The sequence below is a fragment of the Stegodyphus dumicola genome, chromosome 2, assembly GCF_044657685.1.
Source record: "Stegodyphus dumicola isolate Sdum_Otavi_A_Nest chromosome 2, ASM4465768v1".
Lineage (NCBI taxonomy): Eukaryota > Metazoa > Arthropoda > Arachnida > Araneae > Eresidae > Stegodyphus > Stegodyphus dumicola.
The window spans coordinates 88,807,141-88,827,095 of NC_140769.1; the positions used below are offsets into that span (position 1 = coordinate 88,807,141).

Consider the following 19,955-nt stretch of genomic DNA (forward strand, 5'->3'; position numbering starts at 1 on the left):
ACTTAGGTATATCTTTTTATAGTGGCTACCACATTTTGCCACGTGAAAAGATGTACTGGGAAAGTGCGCCAGACACAGGAAATATACTACTAGTTAGTCCAGCAATGCCACGAAATAGAGATATGCTGGGCAGAAAATTTAATCATAATTTTTCAGTGACAAAACAAGAACTCAAGGAATTCTTAGGTGTATCTTTTTATAGTGGCTACCACATTTTGCCACGTGAAAAGATGTACTGGGAAAATGCACCAGACACAGGAAATATACTAGTTAGTCCAGCAATGCCACGAAATAGATATTTTGAAATCAAGCAAATCTAAGCATTGATGAAAGAATTGTGAGCTATTTCGGTCGACATGGTTGTAAAATGTATGTGAAAGAAACCAAAGCTCTTGATCTTCTAAAATATCGACAGGCTATAACAGTCAGTTGTTTGGGATTATCAATACCTAGGAACATTCAAGGCAGAACATTAGGTGTGCAGCAGAGAAATCTGGACTTCTTGAAAATGCAAAAACTGATCACGTGATTGTCAAAAAGCCCGATCGACCGATGTCAACATCGTTGTCAATTAAAAACTCGTATTAGGAAACCAACAACTGTTTGTAAAAAATCCAATATTGGCTTATGCTCAAGTTGTTTTTTTACCATTCCATTTAAAAGAATGTGCTTGAAAGAAAATAAATCTTTGTACCTTCATAGTACTGGATTTGACCATCATCCTATATATAGGACAGCCTGTAATCTAAAAGAAAATAAAAGCTTCGTATGTTTTTCAATTTATTATCTTTTCTTACCTATTTATAAGACAAAATTAGAAATTTAAAAGAAAAATATTAATTTCTTCGATTATTGATAAAATATGGGCTAAAATCAGGCGCTGACTGTTCTACCTCAAAAGCAAGACTTTTTGCTGGTAACAGTTTATAATTTAACCCAGTTTCATCGCAATTATACAATTGCTCTTTGGTCAATCATTCAACTTGATTAACATGTGAAATTTTTGCTTAAACTGAGGTATACCTTCTGTGTCCCCAGATAGTTTTTCACCACAAATACTAAGCTGTCACACTCTGTACCATTTCTTCCAACGATCAAACCAGCCTGTGCTAGCAACAAATTTAGAGTCGATATCTTTTTCTTATTCTTCGTAAAATTTCAAGGCTTTCTCTTGCAAGATTAGCCCACTAATTCACGTACCCTTCCCTCGTGTGGCAAAACCAAATGTAAAGCGCTTCATTTACCTCATCACTTTCCTTCATACTTTTCCTTTCTTTCAGTCTTTCTGTACACATTCTCTTAACACACCAGAACTCAATTCCATCCACTTCTTCCAGTCTCCAGTCATACTTTTGCCGACTCCCAAGTCCTTAGCCACTGCACTGACATTTTCTCCCATATCCAGTCTCTTTAATGTCCCCAACTTTTGCTCCGTAGACAAGTTCACTTGTTTTCTTTTAATGGAAGATGCCATCACAGAGTATTGTCCAGCACCCACACACTTTAAAAAAGCTCTGAAAAATACAGTACAGTCACTCATGTCGAGTTGCGCAGTACGGTTAAGAAATTGATTAATCCTGGCAAAGACTGCAGGTAGACTGAGCAGTTGAACGTTTGCCGGTGCCAGTCACATGGTGGAGGAGTGGGAGTGTGACAATAGAATGCGGGAAGAAGGGGACACATGTGGGCAATGACCTTGAACAAGCCTGCGTGCGGGTTTTTTGTCGCCCTGGCATGTGTTAGCTGGTGATTATCAAGTACCAAGTTTTTGGTACTTGACTGTTCTAGGATCGGGTTTCTTTCATAAGAAAGGAACTTGGTAATAATGTAGCACAGGGTTTCTTAAACTTTTTTTCAGTCGCGACCCCTTTTTATCATCGAGATTTTTTCGTGATCCCCAGGACCCCTAATATTTAAAAACATTTTGTGGGACTCCTTAACCCGCGAGCACACGCACCGATCCGACAAACACGAGAACACGCGCCGGGTATGTCATACCCGAATAAAAATATTGTAAATAAAAATTTGCCGAAAAAATTAATCATTTTTTTAAAAGAAATTAAAATGTAAAACCAAATTAATACTTCATTTTAGATAAAATAGGAAACAATAAGGAGAGAAAAAATTATTTACTTACAATTTTTTTAACATTGTTTACAAAATGGGGTCATATGTTCCATATATATACTTTTGCTACAATTTTCGCAAATGAATCTAGTCTTTCTATCGTTTTTCTTGGAGCACTCTGTACACCTCTTGTAAGTCATTTCAGGTTTTATGGAGGGCGGTCCATTGTTAACATGTTCATCGGTGGTCAGAGTTCGTCCAGAATCAGGAACCACAGATGCTCGTGGTTGAACATTTTCTATTAGCTGCATCCCTAAGGCTTTGAGAAAAGTACTCATCCCGTTCACGAGTTAAATTTTCTCGTATTGAATCAATATAAATATTTGTATTATCAACTACGTGTTTAAAAATATCTTCATCGATAAGCAATGACAAGGACTCTAGAGGTGTTGAAACGTCTTTAGAATACTTTGTATTTCCAGGGAGTTTAGTTATAATATTTTTGGCCCCAATTCTAACATTAGTCCGGAATTTATTTTTGTTCCATTTTACTCCATTTTTTCCAGCATAAAATTCATTGCTACATTCCAGAGTTTCATTTTCTGTTTCTGTATCTGAATCACTACTCTATATGGATGAATCATGATTACTAATTATATTCTTCATCATCTCTTCTTCACTAAATGAATCCTCATCAGAAAAAACTGTTTCAAGGAGATTTCTCAATCTTTTCATCTCTTCATCGTAAAGAATATACGGCCCCATGCTTACAACTCAAGAAAAACTTATAATAAAAGCTTGAAAACGAGAAGTTGCGAAGTGACTCACTGAGAAACGCCAGTACACGCGCGGGTATGACATGCCCGAACAATGCTGGTCCTAAAAAACCGTTGCACTTGCCACCTCAGGAATTCCCCCCCATTTAAGTATGTGACCTTGAACTCAGCTACACCAAGTTTCATCCTTTTATGAAAGAATGGGCGAGAAATATACAAAAAGAAAAATGCACATGGGTATGAAATACCCGCCGCGTGTGCTCGCGGGTTAAGTATTTTGTAAATTCGACACATGCACGAGTAAAACTGTAATTTTTTTCACTTGTACAGTAATATATACTATTGCAGTTTTAGGTCATTAACTTAAATTTCTAAATTTAAGACATAGAACAATGTGAAAATTTTAAATAAGTAACGGACGAAGTGACAGCGTCACGTGCAAAGCAAGGAAAATGAGCATTTATATCATAAAAAGAATGCATAGAAACATTTTCGTTTTTTTCTTTGTTTGTATTGTCTTATCTTTATATATTTTCAGATACATTGTGTAAAAATTGGTAATTATAAAATTATTATAATAAGTTAAAGAAATATCAAAACTGCTAAAATTTTTGGCGACCCACAGTTTAAGAAACCCTGATGTAGTATATGATCTGCTGCTTTTAGGTAATTATTTATTTCTTAGGTGGCACCACTAAAATTTGTTGTTGTTTAAATCAATTCTTTTTTTTTTCCCCCATTTTATCATATTAGTGCATGCGCACGGTTCATAATGGATTGAATGCACAAGTCGATAAAAAGGTATTAAAATTTATTCTTAGCCCAATAAATGAAACAAAATGCTGAAATTTCATTAGAGATATTCATACAATATCACAATATCTAACAGTAGTTATATTTTAAACTATTGAAATGTTAAATAGAACTCAATTAAAAAAAAACAGAGAAAGCTAATCCAATCTCACCGCGAATTCGCTACAATCAACAACAAGAACTAAGTAAACAACTGAATTGAGATGTTTTGATCTGCCTTTTATAAGCTTTTAAATCGTGCACGAGAACATTCTGGTATTTCTCGATAGCAAAAGCGTACGATTGCGAGATATCTATTTATTAAAATGTTAAATGCACATGCTCCTATATTTTAATTGTTTTAGCACAGCTTTCTCTTCAAATGAGTCTCATGCTGCATTGCATGGGAATATAAAACAATTTTAATTTCAAATTCTACTAAAAATAGCTAAATGAATACAAAATGCGTAACAATATATACAAATATGAAAGCTGTTGAATTTTGTATTTTCTGAAGTTTTTATTATCCTATTATGATTAAAGGTATTAAAAATTTAAAGTTTAATTAATAGAATCATTTTATTCATGTATTCTTGTTTATTTGTAACTTTTTCTTATTTAAAATTACTATTTTTATGGCACCACCCAAGGTATAAATAACAAACTAAGGTAAATTGCATACTACCTCATTACAAAACCTTTTTCTAGACTGTGGGGGAAAACTAGAAACCATCAGCCAGACCATCAGCCTTTCGCAACTTTCTTAGTCTGGAACAAAAATTAATAAAAACTCCTGAAGTATATCAACAATATAAAGACTTCATGTCCAAATATTTATCACTTGGACACATGGAAGAATTATCCGATGATAATTTAGATAAAGTAAATTTTCATTATTATATACCTCATCATCATGTGCTAAAAGAATCCAGTCTTACCACGAAACTACGCATCGTTTTCAATGCTAGTGCCAAAACTACATCAAGGATATTGCTTAATGACACGCTAATGAATGGTCCCAAGGTACAAGACGACTCATTTACTATTCTTTTGAGGTTTAGATGCTATCCCATAGCCATTACTAGCGACTTATTGAAAATGTATCGACAAGTTCAAATTCATGATGAAGATTGCACTTTCCAAAAAATATTTTGGAGAGATGATCCATCGAAGCCTATTAAAACTTACAGGTTGTGCACAGTTACGTACGGCACTACTTCCGCTTCATACCTGGCTACTCGCTTACTCAAACAACTAACAATTGACGAAGGAGCTAAATTCCCAAAGGCAGCTGAAATAATATTACACAATTGTTATATTGATGGTGTCCTATTTGGTTCAGACACAGTAGAGGACGCAGTAGAGTTAATTTCACAACTGAGTGAACTTTTACAAAAAGGTGGCTTTCAATTGCATAAATCGTGTACAAATGATCGCTCGATTTTGGAAACTGCTTTTAGTGCTCGAAACTTAAATTCCTCATGTACAGTAGTTGATACTAAATCAATAAAATTATTGGGTTTGGAGTGGTATCCAACGCAAGACACGTTTACTTGTCACTTAGGAAATCTCGAAAACAGAGAGTGTTCTACTAAAAGAATAATTTTATCTTCTATTGCGAAAATCTTTGATCCACTTGGTTGGTTAGCACCTTTTATAGTTGCAGCAAAAATCTTGCTTCAAAATATATGGAAATTACAAATCTCGTGGAATGATCTCTTGCCAGATGAAATCAATCAAAGATGGAAAATCTATTGTGAAGATATCGCAAATCTTGAATGCATTCATATTCCTAGGAGAGTATTATAGCCCAAATTTACAAATGTAGAACTTCATTGTTTCTGGGACACATCTGAGAAAGCTTACGCTGCAGTGATTTATTTAAAGTCTTCAAATCATTCTTCAGTTTCGGTGCAGCTACTAACATCAAAAACTCGCGTAGCTCCCCTGAAAGTAATCTTTATTCCTCGTTTAGAACTCTGCTCTGCAGTTCTATTAGTGCATTTGGTTCAAGCTGCGCAGCTCGCATTTTGTTCTTGCATTCTTAAAAACTGCTAATTGTAACTCTGTCGATTTTTTACTTTGTGCTGTGTTGTGTTCGAAATTTCAAACTACCGAATAAAGGTTAATTTACAGTCCACTCGCATTGATGTATTCTTAGGTTTATTAATTTAAAGTTAAGATACTGCTTCGCTACATTATTTGGTTCGTTCCATGACTTTCAAATCACAATTGCATAACAGGAACAATACCCAGTCTCGAGAGCACAATCACCAGATAACAATGAAGAAACCTCACTATCGCAGAAGGTGATCTACATGAGGTCACAATAAGTGCTCTAAAACGCACAATCTGCACATTCGGGCTCTCAAAATTCGAATCCTTTTCTCTGTGGCCTGAAAACAAAAGTGTTGCATGCTGCTAGTCGGCAGTCCACGGTGTGTTAAAGAATAACTTTTTCATCTTTAAGACATTAAGTTTCAGTCCCAAAATGTGTCTGATAAAGATAAAAAACAATGCTTAAGAGGAAATTCATTTCTTTAGAAGTAAAGCTACAAATTTTGGACCATCCTTTAAGAGGAGAAAAAGCATCTCGCATTGTGAAGAGTTTTAATTTGATTGAAGCAACAGTCCAGACTATTAAGAAAAATGAAAAAGAAATAAGAAATGCAGTTGCTGCAAGATCTTTGACATTCGCAAAACGTGCAGTTCATCTTCCCTCCTCAAAGTGCCAATAATTGAGAAGATGGAAAAGGCATTCAGCATTTGGATTGATGATAGCTGTCAAAAAAGAATTCCATTGGATGTTAATATCATTAAACAAAAAGCACTCAAAATTTCCAAACACCTTAAAGAACATGGAGAATCCTTTGTCAACCCAGATTTTCTGGCAAGTAAAAGTTGTTTTGAAAATTTCAAAAAGTGTCATGCAACTCATAGCATAAGAATTCAAGGAGAATCTGCATTGGCTGATTGTGAAGCTGCTAGGACACTGATTGTGGAACTAAAGTTTGGCTTTTAAATTGTTTTGTGCCAGACACTGAACGTTATTTAAGGCAGAAAAATTTGAGCTTCAAGTTTCTATTACTATTAGATAATGCTCTGTGTCACCCACAAGATTTGAATCATTCCAACATCAAAATACTGTTCCTAACACTTAACACTACTTCATTAATCCACCCATTGGATCAAGGTATTATTCATACCTTTAAAACATATTACATAAGAAGAGCATTACAGTACATTTTAGATGTAACTGATTCAAAATCATTTAAGTTAATGGAAGCTTGGAAGACGTTTTCGTTCAAGCACTCTATCAACATCATATCTTTATCTCTGAAAGATCTGAAAGCATCAACTTAAATGCATGTTAGAAGATATGTCCCTCTTCAGATGAAATAGAAAATGTGCATGAATTGTCAGAAAATGAAATTGTTGGCTTATTAAAACTTGCTAAATCAATAGGAAGAGAAGGTTTTGTCGACATGGCTATTGAGGATGTTCAATTTTTATTAGCGGAAAAAGAAATTGACGAAGCAGATTTAATGGAAATGGCATCCGAAGCCATAAATCAAATTGATTGAATACACTAGCACTGATGAAGATAACGCAGTTAATAATTTAATGTTAAAAAAATTAAAAGAAGGCCTAAGCTTAGCTGAAAATCTCGAATAATTTTTTCTACCCTTCCACTGAAATAAGCCGAAAATTCAAAAGAGAGTTGCAAAACTGTCTAGCTCCATATCGAGAAATTTACATTGACGCAATAAGAACTAGCAAGCAAATAGAATTAGATTTTTTAAAGAGGGAAGAAAATGCCAGAACTTTAAATGAAGAAAGAAATTCTAAAAGTGAAGGTCATCTCATTCCACTGAAAAAACGTTCCTGGTTGAGTATATTGAGCAGTGACAACGAAGAAATTTATTAAACTAAAGTTGTGTTAAATTAAAATATGTGATATTTTTGTTTTGTGCATATGTAGGATTAATTTTTATTAATCCTACATATATATGATTAATAAAAATTAAGTTGTTTATGTAGAATTAAAAAAAAATGTTTATAATAAGTTTTCGGAAAGTAACCTCCCTTTTTATACTAGTACAACACTGAATCTCGTACAACGCGGTTTCACACAACACAGCATTTCTAGGAACCTATCTACCATGTTATATGAGGGTTACCTGTATTTAAAAATATCTGATTCTAAGAGAGTACTTAAGGTAAACGTGAATATTTAGCTTAAAATAGTTGCAACAACCCTATTGATAAATCTAATATTATAAAGTATCCAAGAATTTGATTATCGCTGATGGATCTTAAAATTCATTTATATACAGAATTCTTACAGTGAATGACTGTTATAGAAAATTTTAAATATTTCTGTGTTAACACAGAAGTATTTAAAATTGGTCTTGGCAAAAAATGAGAATTGGTACATTTCTGCTTTGGTGAAAAACAAGTGGTTACCCATATGCACAAGCATTTTGTTTAATATCAACGATACATAATTTATTTAATAGATACATAGCAGAAGCAATTTAAAATGAATTTTTTATTTTACATAATACAATTTATAAGATTTGTAGTTTTGTAGATACGGTTTGTAAGTTTTGTAGATTAAGGGACTCTGTTACAGCTTTTTTTTTTTTTTATATTGTGTTGCTCTATTCAATGTTCGTTGTTCTTGTTTCTTGCTGTAACTGTTCATAATCTGCCATTTGAAATAAAAAACAGTTTAAGTTATTTATTAAAATAAGAGCATATGGGAGCATACCTGAAATTGATTTTTAACAGACACTTTCTAATGCCCTCAGTTAAGCAGTTGCCGCTAATAATTTATTTGCTTATCATGGCTGAGATGATGTCTGAACATGAACTATGCCAAGGAGGGCTCTAAGTGATGGCGAACTATACGCCTGTGCTTTTTGTTCACTATTTTGCTGGCCCTCATAATATCTAATATTAAAAATGGTAAATTTAGCAGTGGCAAACCAAAAAAATAGGTACTTATGTGTTATTGCAACTACCATAGATGGTGCCTTTTTTTTGTTCCAAATTCCAAGGTTTTTTTAAACAAATCTTGATATTTTTTGTTGAAACTTAATTTTAAAATATGTGCCTGTGGAATTTACCAACAGTGGAAGAAAATATAGTTGCATTTCTTCAGGAATACAGAATTTTGTCATAAAATCTCCTAAAGAGGACAATGAGGAGATGCATTTAGTAGATAGTCAGTGTTGCCAAGGTTTGCATGATGCTGGGTCTGTGCAATTCTCTGATGTTTTTTTAACGAAAAAAGAGATCACTGTGTACTTGGGGAGAAAGGAAAAAAATGCAGAAAAATTTGGAAAAGTTTGTGTTTTATTTTATTTAATGTATCATGTAATCCTATGTATTTTAAATTGCTGAAATATTTTTCATATGTAAAGTTTGCCAGCTTATGATAAAGATTGATATTTTGAGAATCTTGAAAAAATAAGTTGCGAAAACTGTCTTGCATCCGATAAGTAATTTATACCTTTTCATCTGTGAAAAATTCCCATATTTCATAAAGGTGGCTATGTTAATATTTAAGTACTGAAAACTTTCATTAACTGAAGAAACAAATTCTGTACACATGTAAAACATAAACTACATACAGATTGGTAACTGTTTGAATCTTGCCAGTACATGCTAATTTCTGTTTTTGACTAAGGTCACTGTAACATGAAATAACCAAATTTGGTTAAAATTTACTCTATGGTACCCCTTAGCGAATCATCTCTTTTTTGACTCCAAGATCGGCACTAATTTCAAGATGGTGCCGAGCCTTCTGTCTGCTACACAAAACCAAAACAAGAAGTCAAAGACTTGTACAAATTCAGTGTCCATGTATACATCAACCTATTTAAAAGAAAAAATCAGAGAAATGCACTAAATAGGCATTGCACACTGCCTTAACTTTGTCCATGTACACATCAACCTATTTTAAATTTAACAAAATCAGGAAGCTAGAACAAAGTTAAAACTATCATGTTAACCAGAAAAATTCGCTGCTGTCTTAACACTCAAGAGACGAACAAATAACCAAAAATACACAAACAGAGTAAATGAATAACCAAAAATACATATTTCCTAAGATAAAATCATTAAACAACAAATCTTTTAACAAAAGTTAATGCACAGAGATGAATAAATAAATGAAATGTCAATTTTTTAGCATACCTTTTTTTCACATGCATATGTTTACGCTTCCCACCACCATATCCTCCATCCTCTACATAAACAATTCAATTAAATTTTTGACACTTTTGCTCATCCGCTGCTAATCATTATTCATACTCTTACCCACCTCAGACATATTCAAATGATAGTATCCACAGCAAAATAATAGCAAATTAAAAATTCAAGACCATACCACGCACATGCAAGGAAACACAGCAACTGAAAACCAAACCCGGGTTCATATGAAAGGGTTACTATTACAAAAAATAGTCCAAATCTAAATTTACCATAACACGTTTGATGACATTCGCGGAAATAACCCCTTTTAGAGACAAAAATAAAAAAAAATAAAATAAAAACTTATTTTCCCCTCTTCCTTTCCAATTTTCTAGTTTTGCCAACATTATCAACATTAGGGTTACCGAAAAACATATTTAACTCAGCAGGCTTCTAGATTTCACGAGCAACCAATACCACTTGCTGACTTTTCCAGATAGAAACCAAGGGGTGCCGTACAGTAAAGATCAACCCCAAATTTTTATTTCATTAATTTAAAATCATAACAAACAAGTTTAAGTCTTAATTTATTTTGCAACTGACAAGTATTAATGTTTCATGGCAGGTGGTGTTGCACTAAATCCATTTTTAGTTTTTTGAATAATGATTTGATGATAATATCGTTGCTTTGGATTATTCAAACCATTTTTGAATTTGAGTGGATTAGCCTTCTCATTTCCCAGACATCAAATATTTAATTTCTTTTTTGTGGGGCCTTTTAAAAGACAAAGAGTATGAGTAATCCGTAGACACTGTAGAAACTGAAAACTCGAGCATGAAATTTCTGCAGTTTCAACAGATTTTCTCTGAGTGGGTGACAAGATTTGGCTTGAGATTGGAAAAGACAATTCATTATCAGGAAAAACATATTATGTTAGATCATATTCTGATGTAAGCAGCTTAAAATAAAAATTTGATTTGATTGGCATTTGTATGACCTTTTTCTTCTTGTTTAATGGAGCGCTAAACTTGGGAAGTAATTTTTGAGTTATCCTTTCTTGCTAATTAGATTTACAATATTAAATTATATATATTAAAGAAAATTTATTATTACAGTCAAAAGTCGTTAATCCGGACACGCATGCGCATAATACTTTTACGCAAGCGCATATGCATGCGCATAATACGTTTACGCATGCACGTTTAATGTATAACGGACGGTATAAGCTAAGCTAAACTTATCTAATTATCTATTTCAGTTAATGTTGCAGATTGTGTTGTTCCTTAATCTTCGAATTAGATCCGGCTTATTTTTTGCAGACTGTTAGAGCAATTTTATAAAATTAAGCTTGAACTTTTGATTATGTCAAATAGAATTTCCGATGCTGGAGCTGCCAAAGGATCTACAAAGTGAAAGTATGTTTCAATGTCCGTCAAACAAAAAGTGGAATTGCTGCAAAAAATGGATAAAGGCATATCCTTTGTTTCTCTAAGCATTCCGAAATCTGTTTATCAATTTCACGCTGCTCTGCGGGGGACGCCGCGGCGCACAATGAATTGGAAGTTGATCTGTCAGCACTATCCTTATCTTCAGGGCCGATGTTTTTATTTTATTTGGCTTATAATTCCTTACTAAATGTAGTATTTCATCTCGATGTACTCCGTCTTTTATATGATTTAAATCAAATTCCTCGTCATTATAATTCGCTTCCGATAGTGAAGAAAGTGACACAGAGTTTATTGAAAATGAAAAAATTTCGATTGACAAATTAGTTGGTATTCTCGACACAGCAATTATAGGACTTGAACAGCGGGACTTTTAATTATGTCCTTTTATAGAATTAATAAGATATAGAATAATAATAGAATTATAGAATTAAGAAGAAATTATGTCCTTTTATAGAATTATTACGTAAGTATAAGTAAAAGTATTATCACGTAAAACGAAGCAACTTAAACAACTTACATTGAAAGAAATGTTTAATAAAGTAAACAAATAAATATTAAGCTTTTTTTTTGTAAATTTTGATACCCTTTAGATCATAATTGTTCTTTATTTCATAAATTACGGTTTCATATTTTTAATTTGATAATTTCTGCATGCCATCTTACCAGATTTAAACTGATGATCTATAATTCGGAAAAATCGATAATCCAGAATCGCCGAAGTCCTGATAAGTCCGGATTAAAGACTTTTGACTGTATTATTATTTTTTGTAAATAATCACTAATTTTATTTTAAAATATCCACGAAGCAATTTTTAAATGTTAAAAATTGTTAAAATTAAAAATTTTGTGTGTTTGAAATTTAAAAATATTTCTTTTTGCCAGGTGGAAACATTTGGTTCTATGGATCGGAGAGAAAAAGTAGAATTAATATTGGAACAAATGAGATTATGCCTAGCTATTAAAGATTATGTTCGAACACAGATCATCAGCAAGAAAATTAGTACAAAGTTTTTTGATGATGCTAGTGCACAAGTGAGCAGTTTATTCATCATGTTTATATATTATGCTGTACTAGTACTTTTTACGAAAAAATATTGTTATTCTCATCCTTGTATTGATTTTCTGTCTATGAATGTACATCATAAAATATATGAAATATGCTGTTTCCTTGAAAGTAGTTCTGTTATTGAGAATAATTTTAAAATGCAGCCCTGTTGACATTTAAAATTTCTTCCTTATAGAAAAATTTCAGTGACTTGGAATTTTTGTACTAGTTAGTTTAATGGTAGAAATGAATATATAATGCTTTAAAATGTATTCTTTTATCAATACTATTAGTGCATATGGTTAAAATTAATCACCTGTATATTTATCACATCCATGAAAGGCAGCAGGTGCATAAATTACCCACTTCCAAAACAGGGAGGTAGTGACGAAAAATAACAATGCGGGGCCAAAGCAGTGTCATCTTTTCATTAAATATCTCATAACACTTTGTTGCTCTTGTTTTAAACATTTCTGCAAGAATGTCACTATCTTGTTGAACTACACTGATTCCAAAAGTTAAGAAACAGCATGTTTTTCAAAGCTCACCATTACAAAAATATCAATAATGTTTAAATTCGCAGTTCTTATGCATGACGATAACGAAGTTTAAGAAAATATGTGTAAAAACAATAGCTACCATTTTTATGTTATAAAAATGGATACTTATATAGGAGTTGGAGAAAAAATGCAAAAATTGTAATTTTTGTTCACGAGTGTTGATCTTCAATTGGTATTACGTTTTTGTGGACAATATTCAGGAGAATCTATCAATATCCAAGATAAGTCGTTTGCCCGATTCGTCGAGGTAGCGGGCGATCGGATGGATGGAAGTGGGGATGTCACAAGCTGATGCTGCTAGACATCTCAATCTCTCTGTTAGTGTGGTCCACCAACTTTGGAATAAGTCTGAATCTGAGGATTCTGTGGTTCCAGTCAGACCTAGAATTATAACGTGTGGGAGACTGTTATTTAGTTCTTTCTGCCCGAAGGAGGAAAACATTACTGTGCCTCAACTCGGCAGATCATTTAGTGGTAACAGGAACATGAATATCAGCTACTACAGTGTGCAGACACCTGGCACAATACAGGTGCCAGGATTACCAGTTATTTGTGTCCCCTTGACACGAGGACACAGAGGTGCCTGTTTATGTTGGGGAAGAGAACACGTCTCCTGGACCAGTCAACAATGGCTTCTATTCTTTTCACAGATGAGTCCAGGTTCACAATGGAGAGTGATTCAGGTTGTCAGCTGATCTGGAGGTAACAACACACCAGATACAACCAATCCCACATTGTGGAAATAGTTACAGAAGTGGTGGAATAATGGTTTGGGCTGGAATTTCTCTCAGTGGTCACTGCATGTGTTCCATGGAGGAACAGACTTTGGCTGGTGTGAGATATTGAGTTGAGATCCTCGATCAGTATGTCCGCCCATATGCTGCTGCTATCGGTCCTGAATTTCTTCTGATGGATGAAAATGTGTGACCGCACCGAGCTTGGCTTGCTGAAGAATATCTTGAGGATCATGGTATAAAGTATATGGAATGGCCAGCTCAGTCCCCAGACATGAATCCGATAGAGCATCTTTGGGACTACATTGGGAGGCAGGTTGCTGGTTTAAGTCTTTTTCCAAGGTCACTGTATGAGCTTGAACAAGGATTATTCTGTGTCTGGTCGTTGCTTCCCATTTCACTGACTGACAACTTAATTGACAGCATGGAACATTACTGCTGCTAATGTATTGCAGCTATGGGTGGGCACATTCCTTATTAGTATCCAATTTTATAATGTCACCATCCCATTATTTCTCAAAAAACTGCAATATACTGTTTCTCCAAGACCGAATTTCTCTGTCAAAAGTGCAATTTTTTGTTCTAATTCATGTTTGTGTTGAACTTTAGAAACATTCTATATCACATTGATTAAAGAACTGTTTAGTGAACATGTCTTCTAAATTTTTTGTTTGTAAGTTGCTTCAATCTCAGATTAGACATGCTGTTCCTTAAGTTTTGGAGAGCAGTGTATTTTCTAGATAGGCATTCCATATGTGCCACACCATCTATTGTTAGTTCAAATTCATTACCTTGCATATCCAACACGCAATGACAGTGATCATGCACGCGATCTGTGTAAAACATGATGATAGGTGATCAGGTTTGATTGTAGCATGCTGTATTAATAAAGGGACAAGAACAGCATCATTTTTGTGAAAAGTGAAAATAAATTGGTCCCTTTCCTTATACTTTCCATGCTGTTGATACATTGCCTAAACAGCTTTATACTTTCATGCACAGAGTAATTTTTAATTGAATATTTTGTTATTCTTTCATGTAGGATAAAAATTTGCATTATAATAGATTGTTGCTAAAAATTATCTTATGAACATTTGTCATTTATTTATATTAGATAATTTTTTTAATGTTCTCTTACCAAAAAATAGCCTACACTAAATAACACTAACCTATAATAAAAGTTCTAATCATATGATAAATACAGTGGTGGGGAAAATTGTGGACACTTTTGGAAATTTTTGTTTTTGAACTTTGTATGCTTATAGAAAATGTTACGTTTTGCGAAATGGAAACTTGTATATATCATTTTAAAGAGAATTTATTACTGAATTCAATACAAAACACAAAACTCAATTATTTGCAATACAAAAAAAGTTATATGTATTTTAATATAAATAAAAAACACAGTTATGAAGTGGTTTGTAATGTCTAGCTTTCCTGGCCAATCACTGTTCTTGTTCTGAGAATCAATCAAATGTTAGTAACTGCCAGTAGAAGCTGACATCATGTTTACACTTGAAACAATTCATTATTTTGCTTTGTTCTGTAGAGGGAGGACCTGTTTCCTATACACTGCAATTACAAGTAGGAATTTTTGTAAAAATTTTTAATATTAGTCAAGAAACAATGACATCAAATAAAAGAGTATATTGGACACCTAGAAAGAGATGTAATATTATTGTGTTACGAGAAAGTGGTCTTTCCTATGCTGAAATTGCAAGACAGGTGGGTGGTTCAGTGACTACATCTGAGTCCGAAAGTTTTGTTTACGATATCATGAGACAAATTCAATAAAAAACAAAGAAGGAAAAGGCCGAAAAAGGTGCACCACATCTACTGATGACAGAAGAAAAAAAGACTATGTCTCCAAGATAGAAAAATGTCATCAGGGGCGATCAGAAGTGATCTGAATGACGCTGGTGTTTCTGTCAGTTCAAGAACAATCAGGAAAAGATTAACAGATGTTGGACTGAGAGGTAGAATTCCATGAAAAAAGCCTTATTTTAATTTTCAGCAACGAAAAAAAAAAAAAAAAAAAAAAAAGAATGCAGTGGGCAAAGGAACACATTAATTGGACAGATGATCAGTGGTCACAAGTTATATGGAGTGATGAAACTAAGATATCGTTATTTGGTAGTGATGGGCAAAAATATGTAAGACGTAGATAGAATAGGAGAAAAGCTACATCCTGACTGCATTCAAGCAACTGTGAAGAACCCAGTTAGTTTTATGATTTGGTCATGCATGTCAGCAGATGGTATTCGTCGCCTTCATGTCATCAATGGGACGCTGAATGCCAGAAAATACATTGACACTATTCTAGAACCAAAACTTCTACCTTCTATCAGAGATCTGTTTCCCAACAATGCTTCATTTATTTTTCAGCAGGATTCTGCTCCTTGCCACACGGCCAAAATATTGAAAGAGTGGTTTCGTACAAAGAGCATTAAATTGTTGTCATGGCCAGGAAACAGTCCTGACCTCAATCCTATCGAAAATTTGTAGCACCGTTTGAAAACTCTTGTTCGAATGAGATGCCCATCAAATAAAAGGGAACTAATTGAGGCTATAATTGTTTCCTGGCATCATGTAATAACGAAAGAAGAGCTTAAAACTCTTGTCAGCTCAATGAAACGTCGATGTGAAGCTGTAATCAAAAATAAAGGGTACCCTACTAAGTACTGATAACTCACTGCATTCATCACTATCTAATGTATGTCGATAAATATTATCGTTTTTTTTTTTTTTTTTTTGTGTTGCAAATAATTGAATTTTGTGTTTTGTATTGAATTCAGTAATAAATTCTCTTTAAAATGATATATACAAGTTTTCATTTTGTGAAACGTAACGTTTTCTATAAGCATACAAAGTTCAAAAACATAAAAATTTCCAAAAGTGTCCACAATTTTGGTCACCAGTATATATGACTTTAGGAGACTTTACAGAATTAAAAAAAAAAGCTAAATCTTCTGAAGTTGGTACGATAGAAAGGTACAGGAACTTGTGTTACAGAAAAGGCATGAAGAAGCTATGTAATCATATTGTGATTTGAATCTATTGGGATGAGCAAATAATGTTTACAGATTGTTTGTGACTGCCTGTATTAGTATTATGTTAATACAAGTCAGTGTAAGAAAAAGTTCTTAATGTAGACATCCCATCTTTTGAAGATAGCCCTGGTGTGTTTTACCTTAAATCAACCAATCATTTGATTTGATTTGATTTGAGATTATAGTTCCTATATCTTGTAAGCCCATACATGATTTTAAATGAAAGTAAAGACGGAAAACAAATTTGAAAATTTGAATCTCTTTACTGTTAGGCATTACAGTAGTTACAACAGAAGTTAAAGGTAAGATGAATAGTCTGAATGGACCTGTTTTCAAATAATGAAACATAGTTCCTTGTCATCATTCAGAATATTCTGCATTTCATGTGTATGACTTTTCAGAGTTTCATTGTTTGATACTTACATATTTTGCTCACTGTCATTTCAACAAATAAAAATTGTTGTTAAACAACATGATTTAAGGCCAGTTATGGATGAGCTTGATGTTGCAACACCCTAATAATATTTTAATTTTGGTTTTGTATAACTCTGATTAATTCTTAGTGAGCTAGTGTGGATATATTCGATCTGCTTTGTTTTTCATCTGCAGTTGGTTTGGATTCTTGGAAGCTTACAAAAACTAATGAACTGAGAGCTGTAGAATTTAATCAACAACATAATTTTGTAGATCTTGGTACTAGCATTCACATTCAAAACATTGAAAGATGGGGGGTTATGGAGAAAAAGCACAATAAAAAAAACCATGTAAAGCAGTGCTATACAACTTAGATTGTATTTAGATGAAGTTATGTAATGTCAGGTTCACAAAGACGACTTTTTTTTTTTCCTCTTTTAAATGCTATTAGGAATTTTTGGCCACTGGAATGACTGTTGCAAACTTGGCATTTTGTGATTATTTTCACCTCCATGAAAAATTGGTGATTTTATAAATTAGCAGAAAACACTTGTTTGGTTAATTTTAGGGCCGTTGAGGTACTGTTTCTTTCATAAAATAATAAAACAAAGTATTCAAAAAGTGTATGAAGAAAACAAAAATCTGTAAGGGCAATCCTTACATTCTTATAACAAGTGGATATTTAGCTGAATGATGGTTAAATATAAAGCATGCAAATCCACATGTAGTCAAACAGGTTGTGTGGTTTACGCATGTGTGGGTTGGGTATCCCTCATATATACTTGAAAATGGCAAAAACATGGCAGTTCTACTGCAAGCTGAAATTTATATGATCACAAAAGTACCACAGATTTTTAATGAATTAATTTGAAAGATAATTTCAAAGCTTGAGTTAGAAAGTCCTTCATAAAGACATCCCTCAGGCAGATATCCTTTGTGTGCTTTGCCATAATTAAATAAACCAATCGAAGCTTGAGCTCATATTTAAAGTTTTTTATATGCTACAGGGTTGAGTGTGGTCTGAAAATGATTTATGAAATGCAGATCTCATTATCTTTTCAAATTTTATTTTAGAATTTATATATCTCTCAGAAATTATAAATGTTTAAATGTTTAGACCATAAACTATAAAAAGATTGTGTTCGTAGACTATAAAGCTTAGTGAGAGATCAAGTTTCTCGTGTGAGCACACTGGCCTAATATAACAAAATGTAGACAATTTCCATTATCACTGATTGTCTGGATGCTATGCTGAGAGTGAAATATTATTTATTCTCATTATATTACAAAATACATGTGCAGTTTTTGGCTCAGAAAATCCTTTTGGTATATTTATTAGGGGTATTTTGTTGAATAACTGGACAGCTTACCACAATTCTTTACATTCCAGGAATCATTCTCTTCCTTTTAGCAATATCTTATCTGTACATCTGCTAGTATGCATATTTCAAGTTCTGATCTAATACTTAAAGAGTCAAGTGAAAAACAGATACTATATCAAAATGTCTTGCTGATGTTACCAAACTTTCAAGTGTTAGCAAAGAAAAGTATAAATGCAACCGATTTCCTGAAACTGATTCCTCTCTCCCCCCAAAACGCAATCTAAATTTAAAAAAAAAAAAAAAAAAAAAGTTTAAATGCGAAGAGACCAGAATGGTAAGCAACTGTGTGTAAAATGATTGGAAAAAAAAAAAAAAAGAATGAATTGTTAATAAATTTTTAAAATTATACTCTTTACTTAGCTCATGAAATTATTTGAAAATATGTATGTATGCATATATGTATTTATTTCACATTAATATTCTGAATTATTTGAAATTATGTAGGAGTTTTTTCCATGCTAGTTTTAGGATTTTCGAAATGAGGGATGCAATCACCCCCAATACTGTATCCATAATTTGTATGTCTTTATTATGTCACTGAATTAAAAGTAATCTGGAATTATCTAACAAAATTAAATATCATCTGTTCTTGCAAAATTCTTCCAGCATGAAATGTTAAGTTTAGCAGGATATTTTTCACCAGCTTTTACAGTCAACAAGAACTGGTTTTCACAGTCAATTAGAAGTGAACTGATTTCTTTCAAATCTAATTTTGAGATTTTCTAAAATCTCCTTTCTACATAGAACTACAGTAAAATTCTGAACTAAAACTTTTTTTCAAATAGTAAAGAAATGATAAGGATTAAACTTGCTTATAACGTGAGAAAAGAACGAATGGCTATCTTCCCTAAAAATCAACTTTTCATGGCCCTTTCCAACAAGAGCTCTGAATAGGTGAACTGAAAAGGAGGTACTGCTCCGTGGTGCTTCAAATCGGCATTCGCTCATTGATTTAAGTGAATCGGTTCTATGAATTAGTTCAGGAGTGAATGATGGTCTGTACAGTCAATATAAAACTATATAACTACCCATTTTATGCAATGATTGGTTGCTAAATTTGTGAAAGTGAAAATTCTCTTCAGGTTTCTTTAACACGTTCAGTCACGGGCAGCTCAATCACTGAACAGCTCTATCAGGATGACATGCTAACTGAATGCATTGTTTTGTGGGAATGGGCAATTCATGCTTCTAATTCTAACTTTGGAAAAAAAAAATCACACAAATTAAATTTGTTGTCCAGCTGCTCCAATTTTTGGTTTGTTTATGAGAGGAGCACCTGTACAATTATCAGAATTAATTTTAAAACTTTATCATTATATTTTCCTAAAAAATTCATAAAATAATCAGTTCTAGAGTAACATAATTTTTGATTTAAATAAATATATATGGCAGAAACATCCAATCATGGATTTTGTTTAATCTGAAACTTTAATAAAAATTCTGAAGCATTGCCAACAAATGCATTTGTTTTGCATTTGATTATAT

The 19,955-nt window shown here is 33.0% G+C and overlaps 1 protein-coding gene across 2 annotated transcripts in view; it reads left to right on the forward strand.

Moving 5' to 3' along the window:
* The window catches only part of Rpn5 (regulatory particle non-ATPase 5), a 54,361-nt gene that overhangs the window by 15,503 nt on the left and 18,903 nt on the right, over positions 1–19,955 (forward strand). For both annotated transcript variants that reach the window (XM_085810863.1, XM_035363273.2), the window contains exon 6: positions 12,168–12,317. In XM_085810863.1, the coding sequence (XP_085666989.1) occupies positions 12,168–12,317 (150 nt within the window). The remainder of the gene's footprint in view (positions 1–12,167; positions 12,318–19,955) is intronic.